Source organism: Lipotes vexillifer, unplaced genomic scaffold, assembly GCF_000442215.2.
Source record: "Lipotes vexillifer unplaced genomic scaffold, Lipotes_vexillifer_v1.1 scaffold163, whole genome shotgun sequence".
NCBI lineage: Eukaryota > Metazoa > Chordata > Mammalia > Artiodactyla > Lipotidae > Lipotes > Lipotes vexillifer.
Genome location: NW_006788722.1, coordinates 822,881 through 842,547, shown reverse-complemented (window position 1 = coordinate 842,547; position 19,667 = coordinate 822,881). Strand labels below are relative to the sequence as shown.

At 36.0% G+C, this 19,667-nt stretch overlaps 1 protein-coding gene across 1 annotated transcript in view; it reads left to right on the top strand.

Annotated features, from left to right (window-relative positions):
• The window catches only part of CNBD1 (cyclic nucleotide binding domain containing 1), a 422,393-nt gene that overhangs the window by 8,531 nt on the left and 394,195 nt on the right, over positions 1-19,667 (top strand). Inside the window, 1 exon segment of the mRNA XM_007472370.1 lies at positions 9,697-9,855. Coding sequence (XP_007472432.1) covers positions 9,697-9,855 — 159 coding nt within the window.

Below are 19,667 nucleotides of genomic sequence, written 5' to 3'. Positions count from 1 at the left end.
AGAAGAAGGAGTGAAAGAGTCTCTGAGGTAGAGAGAACTGCATGTAATAGTCTTCACACTGTTGATTATCCAAGTGCTGGTGAAGCTATCTTAGCTGATACTCTATATGCCCAGTTTAGTAGTTGTGAACAGAAACCTGAAAACAGTATTTTCAAAACCTGTCCATGATCTCCCCTATGTGTACCAAGATGAAAATTGTGGCTGGGAGGGATGCAGGAGGAGGAAGGAGGAAAGGAAGAAAGAAAGAAAGAAGAAAGAAAGAAAGAAAGAAAGACAGAAAGAAAGAAAGAAAAGAAAGAAAGAAAAGAAAGAAAGAAAAGAAGAAAGAAAGAAAGAGAGAGAAAGAAAAGAAAGAAAAAAAGGAAGGAAGGAAGAAAGAAAAGAAAAGAAAGAAGAAAAGAGAAAGAAAGAAGGGAAGAGAAAGAGAAAGAAAGGAAGGCAAGAAAGGGAAAGGGGAAAGAGAGAGAGAAGGAAAGAAGGAAAGAAAGAAGAAAGGAAGAAAGGGGAGAGAGAAATACAAGGGAGAAATGAAAGACTGTCATGCCAGTTTAGGAGCAATATTTTGACCTTTAGGAGAATTCTATGAAGGGAAGAGGAGGGAACTTTATAGAAATCTAACTGGTTGCCTCAGCCATGCTCTGGTGTCATCGTTTGTGGCCCAAATTAAAGACTTTACTATGACATAAAAATGAAACTCTGGATGGCTTGGGCATTATTGTAGCAAAGTGATGGTGATTTGTAGAAAATGCCTACATGTATAGGATTTCCCTGTATCAAAATGGAATGATACAAGAAAGTTTTAAGCCTGAGTCTAAAAAAAAATGCCATTTATGTTTATGATTACCACTGAGGAATGATAGATTTTGCCAGGGAAGGACCTTTTATCATGCTTCTTTCCTGGAGTGTCTGGGAGTAGGTGCTGAGGAGGGCTGGAGTGCTCTGCCCAGTAGAGGCATTCTAATTTGGAGTTGTGGAGCAAGCCAGGAGTGAGGAAAGGCAGACAAAAATGGGGTAGAAAAGAAGCAAGAATAGCCAGGAAATAATTGAAGGAAGGTGTTCACTGAGTGAGGAGAACCCACTGGTCCTCGACATGGGGGTAAGGACATTTAAGAAAAGAAAGTCTATTAATGGATTTCAAGTACCTGCGTCATATGTGATACAAACACCTAAGATAACCCCAGCATTTAATGAACTCTACTATACTTACAAATGCTCTGAGTACTTGGTTTAATTTAATTTAGTTTTGTTGAGGAGATATAAGAAAGGTTGGTTTTACTTTTACATAAACAAGACATGGAATAAAGAGAGTATTTAAGGAAGAAGCACAGTGGCAGAGGTAACATCAGAATGTAATCTCCTAGGAAATAGCTGAAATTTTAGGAAGAGCTTTCTACTTGCATGAATTTTCATGGGAACTTATTTAGATTTTAAGGGGCCAGTAGATCCCTGCTGATACCATCTGCATTGCATGGAATTACCGACTAATATCCCAATAATGGAAAAATGTGATACCACCAGTTAAGAGTTAGGTAGTGGACATGGTGAAATTATGAGTTCAGCTGAAGAAGTAATGTAGATGGTGATGTCTTATAAATCCTATTCATCAAAGACCATATGCAACTAAGGGAGAAAAGCCATCTTTGATTCAAAGGGAGTCGGTTTTATGGTTCAAAAGGATATGGTTGAAAGTTTGGAGTTTCTTCCAGGTTGTATAATATTATTGGCAGGAAATTTGCCTCCCTGTCTCTAAATTGGTCCTTCCATTTCCCCAAATTAGAGGTTCCATTCATTACTTAGATTAGCCCTCTGGGGTTAAGACTTACTTGAGGAGATTAGTATAAAATCAAAAGAGAAATTCTGAAAATTCACAGGCCACATTTTCTCTGCATTTAATTCTCTTCAATAAATCAAAGTTGATCTAAGAATGAAATTGTTTTTATAAGGAAAGCTGTTTTTCTATAAGAGTGAAGTTGTTGCATCAGGAGAGCATCATGGACATCTGAGGCTGCTGATGAAGCACTCTGTAGCTCAGCTGCTGAGGGGCACCACCAGGGGCTGATCAATAAGAACAAATGGATAAGCAACTATGGTGAGGGGACATTTAGACTATAAATACCCAGAATCGTGAGGACTATCTGAGAATGTTTGGCCTCAGCAAGGCGACTCTGCTCATCAAAATAGGTCTCTGAAGACCTTGTGGCATTAGCTTCCTGTCAGGGTAAGACCTTTTACCAGCAACGGAGACAACAGTGCAGTGGCCCCACCAAGGTCATTTAGCTGGTCAACACTTGAGTCTTGGTTCCCTAGCAGTGTGCTCCAGCAGCAACATTCAACTTTTGCTTTTGTGCCTTCAGCTTGTGGTTTACTAAGCCAACTCTCCTGGGAACAAACTGTTAAAAAGGTACACCTCACCTAAATTTGGACTTTTTAAAAAAATTGTCATTAGTTTGGAGATTATTTATTTATTGGCTTCTTAAGAGACATTATTCTGGGACTTCTGTGGTGGTCCAGTGGCTAAGACTCCGTGCTCCCAACGCAGGGGGTCTGAGTTTGATCCTTGGTCAGGGAACTAGATCCCACATGCCACAACTGAAAAAAAGATCCTGCATGCCGCAACTAAGACCTGGTGCAGCCAAAATAAATAAATATTTTTTTAAAAGCCTCAACTTAAAAAAAAAAGAAAAAGTGACATTATCCTGTATGCTATTGTGAAATTATTATAATTCCTGCAGTAAACCTGTGTTAAAATATTGGCAAAGACAATCAATCAATCAATCAATCAATCAAAATTAGGTTCAGCTTGAGTGACACTACAGCTGAATAACTGGAATGGAGTTTATCATTATTTCTCAACAGTCAGTAATAATCATTAATTCCTATATAGAGGTCAGGTAGAGAGCATTAGTACTGAAAAAAGGCTGTCTATAGAATGTGGAAATGGGGCTGGAAAAGTAACTAGATGAAAGCCATTGAGGTGACTGCATGAGAGCTTGACAAATAGCTAATTTAAGAATGCTGAGCAAAATCAAAGATCAGTTAAAATTAGATAATGTAGATTTGTAGTCATCCAAGTGTGTGACCAATTCAGCAATGTTCTGTGGGTGGAAAAAGTAGGGTGATTAAATGGAAAAATGGAAATGATTCATACCTGGGAGCTGAGATAATGAACACAATGAACTCTGCTTGGGCTGGGTGCTCAAGAAATGTTTGCTGAATTGAATTGTGACTGGAGGAAATTTAGGTTATAAGAAAAGGCAGAACATGGTATTTGATCATTATTTTATAAATATGTGTTAATATACTGCTATATTAAAAGTTGTCTTTAGATATCCCAAGTTTTTGATTTGGGGCTCAATTTCAATTAATCCTTAGGAGGTAAATCTGTGAAATAATCTTCTCCAAACAACTTAACTTTCTTGCATATTTGTATAGCTTGTCATATATTCAGGAAAATGTATTGCTCCTTTATTCTGTAGAGTCCAACTGTTCGTTTTTAACTGTGGATTTTCTATTGCTCTTTGGAAATGAAAAAGAAGACTTTGAGTTTGTCAAGGACATTAATTTAGTAGAAACCAGGGAAATATTGCTTACCTCTGTCTAACCTTAAAATATTCTTTCTTTTATAAGAGATGACAGGATACCAATGTTGACTGTCAAGAGTTTAAAATGGAACTTACCTTCAACTCTCCTCAATTTTAACTTTGGGTATGTTGGCAATGTGTGGGACAAAGTCAGCACTCTTGCTCAGCACGAAACGAAGTCTGCAATTCACCATCTTTCATCCTGGGGGTGGAGATTTACCCATTGTTATTTCCCTAGTTTGGCATTAATGATAATTAAGCTAAAATCAACAGATAGAGTTAACTTAGTGTACTTGAAGTGACTGAATTTAATTTTTATTTTTATGTCGGGATGACTTCAGTTTCTTAAAAAAGTGATTGAAGAATCCTACAGAAAATATCTTAAGAAAGAGTACATATATTAATCTGGCTCTACTACTTAGTAAAATTTATATGCATTTACAAAAAAGTGGAGGGGGTTAAAGAAGGATTTTGAAGAATGATAAAAAAGCTTGTAAGAGCTCTGATGCAAGGATATATGGAGGATAGTTTTGTGATGGCCTCTGGACTAATCAGATCTGGGTTTGAACTTCAGTTCTGCAATTTGGCAATTATGGTACCTTAAGAAAATTACCTTAAACTTTGAATCTTAGTTTCTTCATCTAAAAATGGGGACAATAATACATACTTTAGAGTGATGTTGGAGGAATGGATGAGATAATGCATGCAAAATTTTACTTTATTTTGCTTAGTGCTGGTGCTAATCGCTATCACCTGAATTTACTGAGGCATTTTTTTAAAAAAAAATCTAGAATACAGCCAATTAAAAAACATTGCTATCGGGCTTCCCTGGTGGCGCGGTGATTGAGAGTCTGCCTGCTGATGCAGGGGACACGGGTTCGTGCCCCGGTCCGGGAAGATCCCACATGCCGCGGAGCGGCTGTGCCCGTGAGCCATGACCGCTGAGACTGCGCATCCGGAGCCTGTACTCCACAATGGGAAAGGCCACAACAGTGAGAAGCCCGCGTACCGCAAAAAAACAAAACAAACAAACAAAAAACATTGCTATCTATAAAAACTATATTTTGCACTATGAATGGCTCTTTCACCAATGTATGATTTTGTAATACATACATTGGTCATTTGGAAAACATTGGTCCATTGAACTATGCAGATCTTGCAAATGTAGACATGTTTCTTTATGTAATATTAGAAAAAAACACAATTGTGATATTGTTAATGTCACAACTGATCTCATCAGAAAAGCCTTTACGTACTGGGAAGCTGTCAAACTTACAGAGAGAGGTAAATACAAGTTTTCCAAAATGCTAATTTTCACTTGGAAACTTGCATTTTATCATTGGCAACAAATGCTCTATCTTCCTCAAATTGACAATCCCACTTCACTCATTTTTGAAAAAATAAATCCTAAACATCCAAGTCAATTATTGTAGCTGGTTGTTCTTTCAAGTAACTATACAGCACAATGAAGAAAGTGGATAATTCAGCTTGCAACTCATTAGTAGAAGCACTTTTATTGACACAAAAATTTCTTTAGAATGCCACAAAAATACTTTATCTGCAATTCTCATTTTGTCACGCAAAGTGTCACAAAGAAGTGTACTCAAGGGTCAAAGGGTTAAGATTAAGTAAAATTACTTTTTTTCTGTTTTATTAAAACTGCAAATGTGTGACAATGAGGAATTAGATGCTACTAGTTTGATGCCATTGTCTTGATTCATGCTTACATGCAAAACAATGCCAAAAATATTTAAAAGTCGATAGCAGAGAAAGGAATAGAGTTACAAAATTACTAGTGTTCTATGGTATCTATCCAATACTATAAATAATTTCATGCACCCATATCATTTACTTGGAGTAAAAATTAATTCACAAATAATTGGACATGGTGATGCCAAAAAAGTATGAATAGATTAATAGAGAATATTTATCTGTTGAACAGCGGCTATGCCTATATGGCAGGGTAAAAATATTTTTGAGTAAAATTTAGCATTTTTAGAAGTTTCTTCTCCAGAAAAATTCCTTTTAGCTTCTTACTGAAATATTTTTTGTCTAACTCTTTGTCATCTTATATGTCTCAGCTTAAATCTCTCTCTCTGAAAGACACTGTCTTTTCCTGGCAAGCAAAGTTTTTATATTCTTTTACACTCTGATAAGCACCCTATCATTGTTTTCACAATGTGTATAAATTCTTCATATCACTTTTAACATCTTTCAATAGCACATTTACAAGAATGATTATTCTATTAGTGCCTTCCTGCATTAGATATTAAGGAACATAAAGACAGAAATACAATAGTTGTTTTGTATATTAAACTTTTACTCAGCATCTTTACTGAATTCTCTTATTGATTCTAGTATCTGTAGATTCATTTTGCTTTTCCATGTATATTATTTGTCATCTGAAAAAATAATACCTTTACTTGACCTTTCCAATTCTTATACTCTTAGCTATATTAATTTTAATGCCCAGGACCTCCACAATAGTATTAAATAGGTTAGAACAGTATGCAAATTTTGTTTTTGATTCCAGAGGCAAAGTTTTAATATTTCACTCTAACTACTGTAGTTTTTGCAAATACTTTTGTCATATTAAGAAAATTCACTTGTGTTCAGTTTGCTAAGATTTTGATTACAAATGAATATTGTATCATATTAAATATTATTTAGTTATTAATGATTTTTTCTCCTGTGTACTGTTAATGTGTTGAATAACATTTCTGGAATAGTATTCCCGGTGTAACCTCAACTAAGCTATGCTATATTATCTTTTAAAATTATCACTGGATTCAGTTTGTTAATATTTTGCTCCAGATTTTTGCATCATGTTATTGGCTTATAATTTTTGTTTCTTGTAAAATCCTTGCCAGATGTTGATATCAAGACTATGTTGATATCATAAAACTAGACAGAAAGTATATATGACTTTTCTATTTTCTTGAAGTGTTTGGTTTTATTCATTTATTAAGAGTTTGTAGAATTTATCAGTAAGGCCACTTTGGCTGTGAGTTTCTTTGTGAGGAGATTCTTATTTAATAGTTATATTCTTTAAAATATCTAGAAAAATTCAAATTTTCTATTTCTTCTTGTGTCAGTTTGGTAATTTGTACTTTTATAGTTATTTTTTCCTTTCACCTAAATTTTCAAGTTTATTAGCATGAAAGTTTTCATAGTATAATCTTTTATTCTGTGGGATCTGTGATGAGGTCTCCTTTTTCATTCCTGATATTATTTATTCCTGCCTTCTCTCTTTTTGTACTTGACTAATGTTTTGCCAAGTTTATTAGATATGCTTGTTCCAATTTTATTATACACTTATATACTTCTACTTATTTTGAGTTAAGTTGCTCTTCTTTTTTCACTTTTTGAGATAGACCCTTAGCTCATAGATTGTCAACTAGTTTTTCCAAAAAATGATATGCATTTAAAGCAATAAATTTCTTTCCATTTATTTTCATCTACACCTTTTTATCTACCACCCAAAAAATCCTTAAGATGGTCAACTGAAAAAAAAAGAGCTTATTAAAGTAGCTGATTACTGAGGAAAAGAGAAAAATAGTTTATGCTACCACAATGATCAATAAAACTGAATTTTATTTAAAAAATCCTAAACATATCAGTTACAGAAATATTATTACATATATACAAGTAACATAATAGTGCAAATATTACATATCTTGGATCTTATCATGTAACAAGTAGGACTTGTATGAAAGAAAAAAATCTTTAGAGGTCTGAGAATAACACAAAGGATTCAGTTATCAAATTAGACTTATGAGAATCAGAGATTTTACCCAGTATAAAATTTCACTAAAAATTTAATGGTACAGGTAATTGTGAAACACAGAAACATAGAGAAGTCTGAGATTACAAACATAGCTCCAGAAAAGATGTGAATCATGTCCACAACCTCCTATACTCCCACTTGCCTTGGCAACTTGCACATTTATTAATCTCTCATAAAATGATTTTGAATTTTATATGACTGAAAAATTTAGATTATATGTATTGAATTGTTGCTAGTTTTAGTATATAAATATAATGATGAGGATTATTTTCTACCATTTCCCAAAGAGCATAGGATACAGCTTAATCAATCAGTTAATTAATTAATATATATGACCATCTATTTCCTCCTGTTGCTTTTGGTGGTTTGGTATCCCCTGCTTGGCTTCAAATATCTTAAATATCAATGGGGACTATTCTGAATCCTTTGGCTGCCTTGTGATTTTCAATGTAAAGGCAGGAATGCCAGGAATCTCTTGCCTTGGGCAAATATGATGAACTTGAACCAGAAGAATACTGGGTCTATGGGGACTCACTTTCTAAATTTCCCTCACAAAGTTTACCATATCTACCTCTACCTTGCCCTCCAGTCCACAGACCTGTCTCCTCTAGAAGATAAGAACTCTATTCCATTTGCATTTGAGAATCAGAGCTGGGTGGAAGAAAGCAGCCAATTGCTTTATATCTGAATCTTAACCACTGCTGAGCTTTACTGTACTTACTATTTATAGACATAACTGGGAATAGAGTTTTAAATAGTGTCCTAGGTCTCTATGGATAGAATGGCTGAGCTTCTGTGAAAGTGGTAGAAGGGGAAATGGAATTTGGCTCTTAATTTTATCTTTGTAAGTTATGCTAAAGTATCTTTTCTTCTGTATATATCAGATAAGTAAGTTTTGCTATTAAGTTTTAATATTCTGTGAACTTTAGATTGCAAAAAACTCTTTCCACCTCTACTGGAAAGTGGATATGAGTGGTTAGACAAATTATATAAACTCTTTAAGTTGCAATTTCCTCATCTTATTAAATTGGGGATCATATTGTTTATTTCACTTAGTTAATGTTAATGAGATATATGTATATAATGTTTAATATAGTAGCCAGCACTTTTAAAAGGACTCAGGTATATTTTAGATGTTAATGTGATGATTGTTATTGTTATTCCACATAATGTTTATCTTATATTTAACAAAAAAATCTTTTCATGTATTAATTAAAGGTGACTAATCTATGATCATTTGGATTTTTAGCATCTCCTCCACTATTTTTTTTAAGGATGGACAACATTTGTTAGATTGCTTTTCCTTAGGTTTTTAGTGACCTCTTAATAGGAAAGCTCTGAGCTGGAAGGATAAATGGGAAATGGTTATTCATTCACACATCTCTTAGGGACTTAGTTGTGTAATATACTATAGCACAAGAATGAAGTATGGTGGCTGCTTCCAAGACGTTCATAATTTACCAGTTGGAAACAAAAGTTAAAAAAAATTACTTTTATCATTGGTGTCAAAAAAACCCCCAAAACCGGGGCTTCCCTTGGTGGCGCAGTGGTTGAGAGTCCGCCTGCCGATGCAGGGGACACGGGTTTGTACCCCGGTCCGGGAAGATCCCACATGCCGTGGAGCGGCTGGGCCCGTGAGCCATGGCCGCTGAGCCTGCGCATCCGGAGCCTGTGCTCCGCAACGGGAGAGGCCACAACAGTGAGAGGCCCACGTACCGAATAAAACAAAACAAAACAAAACAACAACAAAAATCCCCACAAAACACTGAAAAACAACTGTAAGAGTGTAAAAGAAGGGTGAACATTGACTTGAAATATGTCCCTAAATATATGCACCTAATTTATTATGGAAGATGTTTCAATCACTTGGGATTGTTATGTAATACCTATAACCAAATTCTGTTCATAGAAAATATTTTCTTTTCTTTCTTTTTTTTTTTTTTTGCGGTACGCTGGCCTCTCACTATTGTGGCCCCTCCCGTCGTGGAGCACAGGCTCCGGACACGCAGGCTCAGCGGCCATGGCTCACGGCCCTAGCCGCTCCGCGGCACGTGGGATCTTCCCGGACCGGGGCACGAACCCGTGTCCTCTGCATCGGCAGGCGGACTCTCAACCACTGCACCAACAGGGAAGCCCCCCAAAATATTTTATATATGTGTTTAATTGCATTATTAATGACTGGAAAAAAAACAAGCATTGAGAAAGAATATATTATTAAAATGCCAAATTACTTCAGAACAGTGCATTTCTACTCTTGACAGTAAAAAGTCATGTCAGCAATTTTTATACAAAACACAACACCATAAAATATTATGCTTCCTTGTTTAGGAAACCTGCTGAAGGCACAGCAGAAAGTAAATCCCAACAACCTGATGATTCTCACAACATATCTGTCCATGTTAAAAAAGCACGTGGTGGCCATACTTTATATGGAACAAAAAAATCTGAAGAGAAGTTAGTAGAATTCATGGCTATTTTAAAGAATTTGTAAGTATTTTAAATATAGTACTTCTTGTAGTTGAATAATTCTTTTGAATAGATTTTTTAAAGTTAGTTGTTTGCACCTAAGTGTACTTTATTTACAAACTAGCACTAATGATTGATTCAGGAGAGCTGGAAATACTGGAGACTGATTCTAGATGAGTGCAATTTTCATCAATTCAGTCTTCATGGCATAGAATAGATATGTTGGTACTATATCCAATTGTGGCACATCATCTTAATTTTAAGTTGCAAGCAAAATAGGTGTTATTTACTGATTATGCTAAACCAAAATTATGTTTAAGATTTCACTAACTTATGGTTAGGCAGTCCTTCACAAATTTAAACTGTCTTCCCCAACAAAGAGCCTTTAAATAAACTTACCTCATATTCTCTTTAATTTTCTGGAGTGCTTTGTGCTGTGCCTGGGGTACCACTGCCTGAAGGTGATGAAGATGGAGAAAAGGGAGATTAAATCTGGGTGGAGGCTTGTTATTAGAGATGGTATTGGATTTGTGAATACAACTAAAGTTGAAAGGAAACCATGGAACAGTGTTGGATACTGGAATTGAGACTGACAATAGAAACAAAGCCAGAAGTAAAAGTATCATACTAGAATTGAGGCTAAAAGACCAGTAGGGTGGTTGAGAAATGACAAATCTGGTATTTATGTTTAGAGAAATACACTATGAATTCTATGCCATAAGTACTTTTCTTCAATTTTAATTGCAAGTTTGAGAAAATATGGTCAGAGCTTCCAGGAAATTTGAGAATGGTCAGATTTCTGATGCTTTTACTTATAAGAATGACAAAAATTAAACAGCAAAGACTAGTTACTTTATAGGAAAGCATGTGTGAGGGAATTGTAGAGAGGGACATCATAACCACCTGCCATACAGGGGTACAGTTAAACTGGTAAACTGTAAAAAATAGGAAATGTAACTAGAATGTGTTCAGTGAATGTGTTAAAAATATACTTGTTAGAAAAATCACTACAGCACTAAAAGTTATTGGAGCTATAGGATGCTACAGCCATTTTCATTCTTAATGAAATGTCAACCATAATGTTGAATAAAACATGTACTGGATTAAAAATTTTAAGTGTCTAGAAACCCATGAATCACTCACTGCTGATTTCAGATTGTGCTGGGCTGCAGAATTTTCAATGGATTTTCAATCCTTATCTTTCTGAAAATTAAAAGGTAGCAGTTTCTGGATAACAAAAAGTTCTTATCTTAGATGCAGGAGGAACTTAAGTGGCTATGTTTCTCCAGCAAAGTGTCAAAATACTAGGAAGTAAATCTACATTCAAGTCAGGATGGAAACAAGAAATGGATGAGAGCCAAGCACCATGTGAGCAATGGACTGAAGTGAAAAGGGGTCATGGTAGAAGGTTATCTAAACACAAGGGAGAATGAACAAAGAAGCTACTGCTACATCCTGATGTGGACCTCAGTGGAGTCCATATTAACAACCAGTCTCCAAATACTGTAACAATAGATGCTGGGACAGTGGTCATCTCCAGAACCCACTCCTCACTCACATGTGACAAAATGGGTGGGTGGGTGGGCAGAGGAGATCCTGAAGTACTGCAAGCTCCCACTTTCAGTGGCTCAGAATTATCCAAATGTGACTCTTCAGAATGAGGGTCTTGACTGCTGCCAATGAGTGGGGCTGTGACACCCACTGAGTTAAATAGCAGACTAAATGAGGAGGAAACTCACTTTTATGAGATGTTTAATATTCACACAAAGCCTTAAAATCTACACGTAAGATTTCTGATTGAATCCTCACATCAATGCTTTGAAGTGGATATGATAAACTAGTAAGTAAAAGAGCAATGAATGTGCTAAATCCACAATCTATGACTGTTCTACAGACATGAATTTTATCTTCTTGTCTCCTTGGTATATGAGTGAATTTGTTTTCTATTACTGTGTAACAAATTACATAAATATAGTGGCTTGAAACAACATACATTTATTATCTCTCTGAACAAAATTTAGCTGTTCATGTCTCAGAAGACTTCAATCAAGGTATCTGCCAGATTATATTCTTTTCCAGAGCATGAGGTCCTCTTCCAAACTCACGTGTTCTTGGCAGAATTTAATTCCTTTTGGTTCTAGGACTGAGGTTTTACTTTCTTCCTGGCTCTAGTTGAGGGCTCCTCTTAGCTCTTAGAGGTCACGCAGGTCCTCGCCATATCATTCTCTCTCAGACCTTCTCACAACATAGAAGCTTAAATCTTCAAAACCAGCAATAGAGAGTCTCTCTCTCTCTATGTCTGTGTCTCTGTCTCTCTATCTCTCATTCTGCTAAGATGATGTCTTATATAACCTAATTAAAGGCATTCATATTCCATCACCTTTACCATAGTCTATTGGTTAGAAACAAATCATTGCTTTTGCCTCCACCCCCCAAAAATGCAGGGAGAGGTGACTGAGGTTCCCCTTGGGGTGTGCTAGCCATATTTGGTAACATTATAAATCTCATTGTGACTCTGTTAATCACATTTGTAATGGGTCTGTATGCTTTACGTATTCACACAAAAGTAGTTCAACTAAAATCTGTTTAATTGATGGATAAGTTGTCTTGTCTGTAAGCCCTCTGTTTATCTTTAAATGAACCATGATCAGATCCACAGACTACTTGAGTGATGTCATTTAATACATTTAAAAAAGTAACTACCTTATACTCTCTAAAATTCTTCACTTTGTCATCCTACTTGAAAAATATTTTAAAGTATTTATTTAATTAATAAATTTATTTGGCTGCACTGGGTCTTAGCTGTGGCACAAGGGATCTTTAGTTGCAGTATGCAAACTCTTAGTAGCAGCATGTGGGATCTAGTTTTCTGACCAGGTATCGAACCTGGGCCCCCTGCATTGGGACCGTGGAGTATTAGACACTGAACCACCAGGGAAGTCCCCCTATTTGAAATTTTAACAAATTAATTTTGAGTAACAGTAGCCCCTTTTTAAAGAAATACAAATATGCTTGACAAGATTAAGAATATCGATTATTGATAACTTGGTTATTTTGGCTTAATCATATCGATTACTTCTTAACTTATACTTCAGTTCAGCAACTCTGAGTAAAGTGTGCTAGATGGGAGGAAGGATAAATGATGTTGAAACATTAAAATTGTTGCAAAGGAAACGTATGGGGGATGTCATCATAGAGGAAGGGTTTGAGTAACTACAGTACACTGTAATAGGGTAGTGTGTGTGGAGAGCAGACAATGGGAGGGAGAGAAGAGAGAGAGAAAAAAGAGAATTGAGAAACTTTCTGTTAAATTTTGTATTTTGAGGTATATGAGATTGAATATGAGCTTATCATATGTGTTAGTTAAGTTTTGGATTGTAAACAACAGAAACCGATTCTGGCTAATTAAAACAAACAACCCCAAAAAGGGAGGAGGTAGAGGGGGAACCTGTGGAAGAATATTGGATAGCTCCCAAAATGGAGAAGAAGTATTAGATGCTGGATATGATATGCACCTCTGGATATCTTTTTTAAATTTTTAAACTTTTTATTTTATATTGGAGTATAGCCAATTAACAATGTTTTGATAGATTCAGGTGTACAGCATAGGGATTCAGCCATACATATACATGTATTCTTTCTCCCTCAAACTTCCCTCCCATCCAGGCTGCCACATAACATTGAGAAGAGTTACCTGTACTCTATAGTAGGTCCTTGTTGGTTATCCATTTAAAAAATAGCAGTGTGTACATGTCTATCCCAAATTCCTGACTATCCCTTACCCCCATCCTTCCCCCCTGGTAATCATAATTTCGTTCTCTAAGTCTGTGAGTCTGTTTCTGTTTTGTAAATAAGTTCATTTGTATCACTTCTTTTTAGATTCCACATATAAGGCATATCATACAATATTTCTCTTTCTCTGTCTGACTTACTTCACTCAGTATGACAATCTCTAGGTCCATCTATGTTGCTGCAAATGGCATTATTTCATTCTTTTCAATGGTTGAGTAATATTCCATTGCATATATGTACCATATCTTCTTTATCCATTCCTCTGTTGATGGATATTTAGGTTGATTCCATGTCTTGGCTATCATAAACAGTGCTGCAATGATCACTGGGATGCATGTATCCTTTCGAACCATGTTTTTCTCCAAATATATGCCCAGGAATGGGATTACAGCATCATATGGTAGCTCTATTTTTAGTTTTTTTAAGAAACCTCCATATCGTTCTCCATAGTGGCTGTATCAATTTACATTCCCACCAACAATGTAGGAGGGTTCCCTTCTCTTCACACCCTCTCCAGCATTGGTACAACATTGGACTCAATCAGGTACAACTATTTTTGATTGGGGGTTATTAGGCTCACACTTTAGTTTCAAGGATAGGGAGTCAGATTGTTGTAGTTTGTTTTCAATACTCACCTCTTGAATAAATGCTGATGGGGACTGTACAATATAATTTACAATTTTACTGAAGTTATATTCAACTGGTAAGAGATAGCATTTCAAAAGAGAAAGTATTTCAGAAAGAGGGGAAATGGATCATGAATAAACAATATTAAAAGCAATGAATTAATATATGGGTTGGAATTTTAATTTTTAAATAATTTTGATTTTAGTTTTTATTTATTAATGAATTCAATATATACTTTTGTATTGCCACATGTTTCTGAACCTACTTTTGGTATTGGGACTGCAGTGGTGAACAGGCAATATTTTTGCCCTTATGGGGAGCTTATGTTCTAATGTAAGAGAGATAATAAACACATATATATTATGTTAGTAATAAGTATTAGAAACAAAAACTAGGCTGAATAGGTGTATAGGGCATAATGGAAATGATTAGAGAAGTCAGATAATTTAATGAAATGAGAGAGATAGTGAGTCAAATGTCTTGGAGAAGTGAACTCCAGGCAGAGGAAACACAAGTGCAAGAGCTCAGAATGGCAATGTGCTTTCCAAATTGAAAAAAATTAACAAGGGAGGCCAGTGTTGTGAAAGTGCCTAAATGAGAGGAAGAGATGGTGGAAATGAGTCTTCAGAGGTAGCTGAACCAGATCACTACTTAGGGTCTTGTAGGCTGTGGTACATTTTTAATCTTGGTGTGATAGGCAAAATGGGAATGATGTGTTTTGATTTACATGGTGATGGGTCATGTGTGGAGAGTCCATTGTGGGTGCCAGGAGGAGATTTGGGATGACCTGTCAGAAGACTATATGGAATTGGTCTAGGCAAGAGATGACTGTGGCCTGAATTCTGTTTTAGGAGTTCAATATGACATGTAGAATTTGATTTACTTTTTTAAAAAGACATGAGCTAGTTGATAATGGATGGTGCTGGAGGGTAAGGCCCATACCCAGTGTCACAAGACAACTCTCAGAATGAGAGAAAATATTTGCAAATGAAGCAACTGACAAAGGATTAATCTCCAAAATATACAAGCAGCTCATGTGAGCTCAATATCAAAAAAACAAACAACACAATCAAAAAAATCGGCAGAAGATCTAAATAGACATTTCTCCAAAGAAGGTATGCAGATTGCCAACAAACACATGATAGGATGCTCAACATCACTAATCATTAAAGAAATGCAAATCAAAACTACAATGAGGTATCACCTCACACTGGTCAGAATGGCCATCATCAAAAAATTGACAAACAATAAATGCTGGAGAGGGTGTGGAAAAAGGGAACCCTCATGCACTATTGGTGGGAATGTAAATTTATACAGCCACTATGGAGAACAGTATGGAGGTTCCTTAAAAAACTAAAAATAGAACTACCATAATAGAAATCCCACTACTGGGCATGTACCCTGAGAAAACCATAATTCACAAAGAGTCATGTACCACAATGTTCATTGCAGCACTATTTACAATAGCCAGAACACGGAAGCAACCTAAGTGTCCAGTGACAGATGAATGGATAAAGAAGATGTGGCACATATATACAATGAAATATTACTCATCCATAAAAAGAAATGAAATTGAGTTATTTGTAGCGAGGTAGAGGGAACTAGAATCTGTCATACAGAGTGAAGAAATTCAGAAAGAGAAAAACAAATACTGTATGCTAACATACATATATGGAATCTAAAAAAAAAAAAAAGGTTCTGGTGAACCTAGGGGCAGTATAGGAATAAAGACAGACATAGAGAATGGACTTGAGGACACAGGAAGCGGGAAGGGTAAGCTGGGATGAAGTGAGAGTGTAGCATTGACATATACACACTACCAAATGTAAAATAGCTAGTGGGAAGCAGCTGCATAGCACAGGGAGATGAGCTCAGTGCTTTGTGACCACCTAGAGGGGTGCGATAGGGAGGGTGGGAGGGAGATGCAAGAGGGAGGAGATATGGGGATATATGTATATGTATAGCTGATTCACTTTGTTTTACAGCAGAAACTAACACAACATTGTAAAGCATTATACTCCAATAAAGATGTTAAAAAAAAAAAAAGACGAACTGAAGTTTTCAATTGATGTTCCTGGAAGCACATTAGATTACTTGCTCAACTTGACCACCAACAAGGAGAATGCTGGGCAATTCATCTAATGCTCTCACATGTTCATATTTGATTACATTGCCTATAACACCACCAGCTTTAAAAATACATATGGATTTCTTTGGAAAAATAATTGGTTTCTTTATAAATGGCTAATTTCTGGGAAAAAAGTGATGTGCATATGTATTTGTGGGGGCTGTAGAAAGTGTAGGAGAAGAGACAAATGAGCGGTGAAAAGCAGTTTAACATCTTCTGAGAAAACTTGGCGCAAATGTTTTTTCTCCTACTTTCTCCAATTAAAGATGTTTCCTTTGAGGGAATGAGGCATCTGAAGATCTTTATGTTTCAGTGGAGCAGTGATGCAAAGGCACTTCTCAGGAATGACTCAGAGGAATTGCTCCCTAAAAGGACATGAGGATTTTTGCTTTTTAGATTCAAGCTTTTTAAAATGCAAAGGCAATATGGTTCTTACAGTGCTGTTTTCTAGTGAAATGGCATATAAGATGAGGAATTGTCATCTCAAACCATGTTTTAGGGCTACATGCTACTGAGAGAAAAACACTTTGTGGGTTGTTAATTCTGTTAAAAATACAGAATCAGGTTAAAAACTAAGTGAAATTGGAAAGGCCCTCTCCTCTAGAAAAGAAAGTCTTTATTTGAAGCTAAAAGAGAAATTAAGAGAATAACGAATTGTGTAAATGCTAAAAGTAATTTAGATTTCTGACAGAAACAGTGATCATTTATAAGAATGGAAACTAAAAAAAGAGAGCTGTTTTAAGGAGATGGGTTAGCCAAGGACAGAGATTAAAAACTCCTTGACAGATTTACAGTATAGAGGAGCAAGGCACTGAATCTTGGTCAACCAATGACAAAGTTAAAGTTACATTCGGATGCACATATTGCAAAATGCCTGGACTTTGGAGTCAGGAAGAAATGTGTTCTGAACTGGATTCCTCTAGTTATTAGTTGTATGACCTTGGGCAAATTTCTACCTCTTGGTACATAATTCACTAATCTATAAAATGTGTACAATTATTAACCTCAGAGGATCATTGTTGTTGTGAAGCCTAAGTGAAGTTAAAAATGTAAAGCCTCACAAATATTACTTGGTCCATCATAGGCCCTTTGTACAAGTCAATCTTCCCTTTCCCAAAGAATCTTCCATATCATGATAGAATTTTCTTTATAAAAGCTGCCAGTGATATTTTTGTACTGGAGTTTCAGAAGTTATTATTTGGTCACAAATTAACTAGTGTTTAAGAAAATTATATCTTTGTATCTTTCTTCTATTGTTTGGAAATAAGCAAATGCCCTCAATTACATAGTTCTTGTAAAAAAAATTTTTTTCACTGTATAGTTACGTCTTAGTCCATTTGGGTTGCCATAAAAAAACAATTCAATAGACTGAGTGGCTTAAATAACAGAAATTTATTTCTCACAGTCAGTTCTAGAGTCTGGGAAGTCTAAGATCAAGACACCTGCAGATTCCTTGTATGGTGAAGGCCCACTTCCTGGGTCATAGGTGGCCCTCTTCTTGCTTTGTCCTCACATGGAAGAAGTGGTGAGAGCTCTCAGGGTCTCTTGTCACACTCATTGTCCAATGTGTGAAACGGGGGTTCCCTGAACCAACAAGCAATTCAACTCAATTTTGATGCTACCTACTCAGAGATAGCATCAGATTTCACAGCTTTTGGGTTCAGTCTTACAACTACTGTCTTTTCTTCATCCCATCCTCCCCTTCCAGACACGAGTTGAAAGCCTGTGCTTCTGACTGACCTACTACAGATTAGAGGTTCCCACAACTCCCTTCTTGGACTTCAGATACCAGTCACAAGTCCAGATTGTTACCTGTACTTCTGACAAACTGACTATAAATCACAGGTTCCCATGGTCCTTTCCTTGGGTTCAATTAATTTGCTAGAGCAGCTCATAGAACTCAGAGAAACAATTTGCTTACTAGTTCACTAGTTGATTATAAAAGGATATAACTCAGGAACAGCCAGATGGAAGACATCCATAGAACAAAGTATGTGGGAGGGATGTGGAGCTTCCATGCCCTCTTGGAGCACACAATTCTCCCCGAATCTTCACATGTTTATCAACCTGGAAGCTCTCCAAACTCTGTCCTCTTGGCTTTTTATGGAGGCTTCATTACATAGTCAAGAGTGATTAAATCATTGGCTATTTATGATTGATTCAACCTCCAGGCCCTCTTCCTCCCTGGAGGTTGGAAGGGGGTGGAGAGGTGAGGTGCTGGGGGTTGGGGATGGAGGGTAGGACTGAAAGTTACAACCCTCTAATCATATGGTTGGTTCTCCTGGAAACCAGCCCCCTTTCTCAGGTGAAGTCCGAAAGTTACTTTATTAACCTATCAAGAGACATTTTTATCACTGTCAACACTTAGAAAACTCCAAGGGTTTTGGGGGTTGTAAGCCAGAAACTACAAAGACCAAACATATATGAGAAATAGCTTTTGGTCATCTGAATGACCAAATCTATATTGCTTATAAATCACAATATTGAAGCCACTAATCCCATTCATGAGGGCTCTACCTTCATGACCTAATCATTTCCCAAATGTCCCACCTCCTAATACCACATCACATTGGAGCTTGAGATTTTAACATAAATTTTGGGAGGACATAAACATTCAGTCCATAAGATATATGTTATTTCAACATAGATGTGAATGTTAAAGCTGAGACTTATTGCCTTGGGTGACTATTCATTTGTTCATTTCAGGTTAGAATACTTTTTGTCATAGAAATATTTTCTAGGTATTTGGTATAAGTTCTTTCTTACTATATTAGATTTGTAAGTGTAATAGAAAGCACACGTCATGCATTTAGAGATCAGAATGGATAACTCCAATGGGAGTTTTTATCATGTGATGTATTACAGATTTAATGACAGAATAGAGTATGATGCTTTTAAAATATTTCTTATGACAATTGCTGACATTATCACAAGATGCAAATTTTTGTTAAAAATTTAATGTCTGGACATATAAAAAACATTACTTGCCTTCCTAATGTAATTATTTAACAGTCTATTAAAGTCATCTTGAAAGTTAGTTCTAACTTTATCAAGTAAGGTGTCTTAGTTACATATGTATGAAACTGTGGATTATACATTTAGACAGAATGCCTTTATATCCAAGGAGCTGTTATCTCATGGCATGAAGAACTATTTTGGGGAGACTTAAAAAATAAGTCTAGGCTTAAGTAATACCTTATTAGAAAATCTTGGAAAGATTGATTGTTTCTAAAAGAGTGTGGGTCTGCATAGCAACTCTTGTTTGTCAAGTCCTGGGTCTAACTGC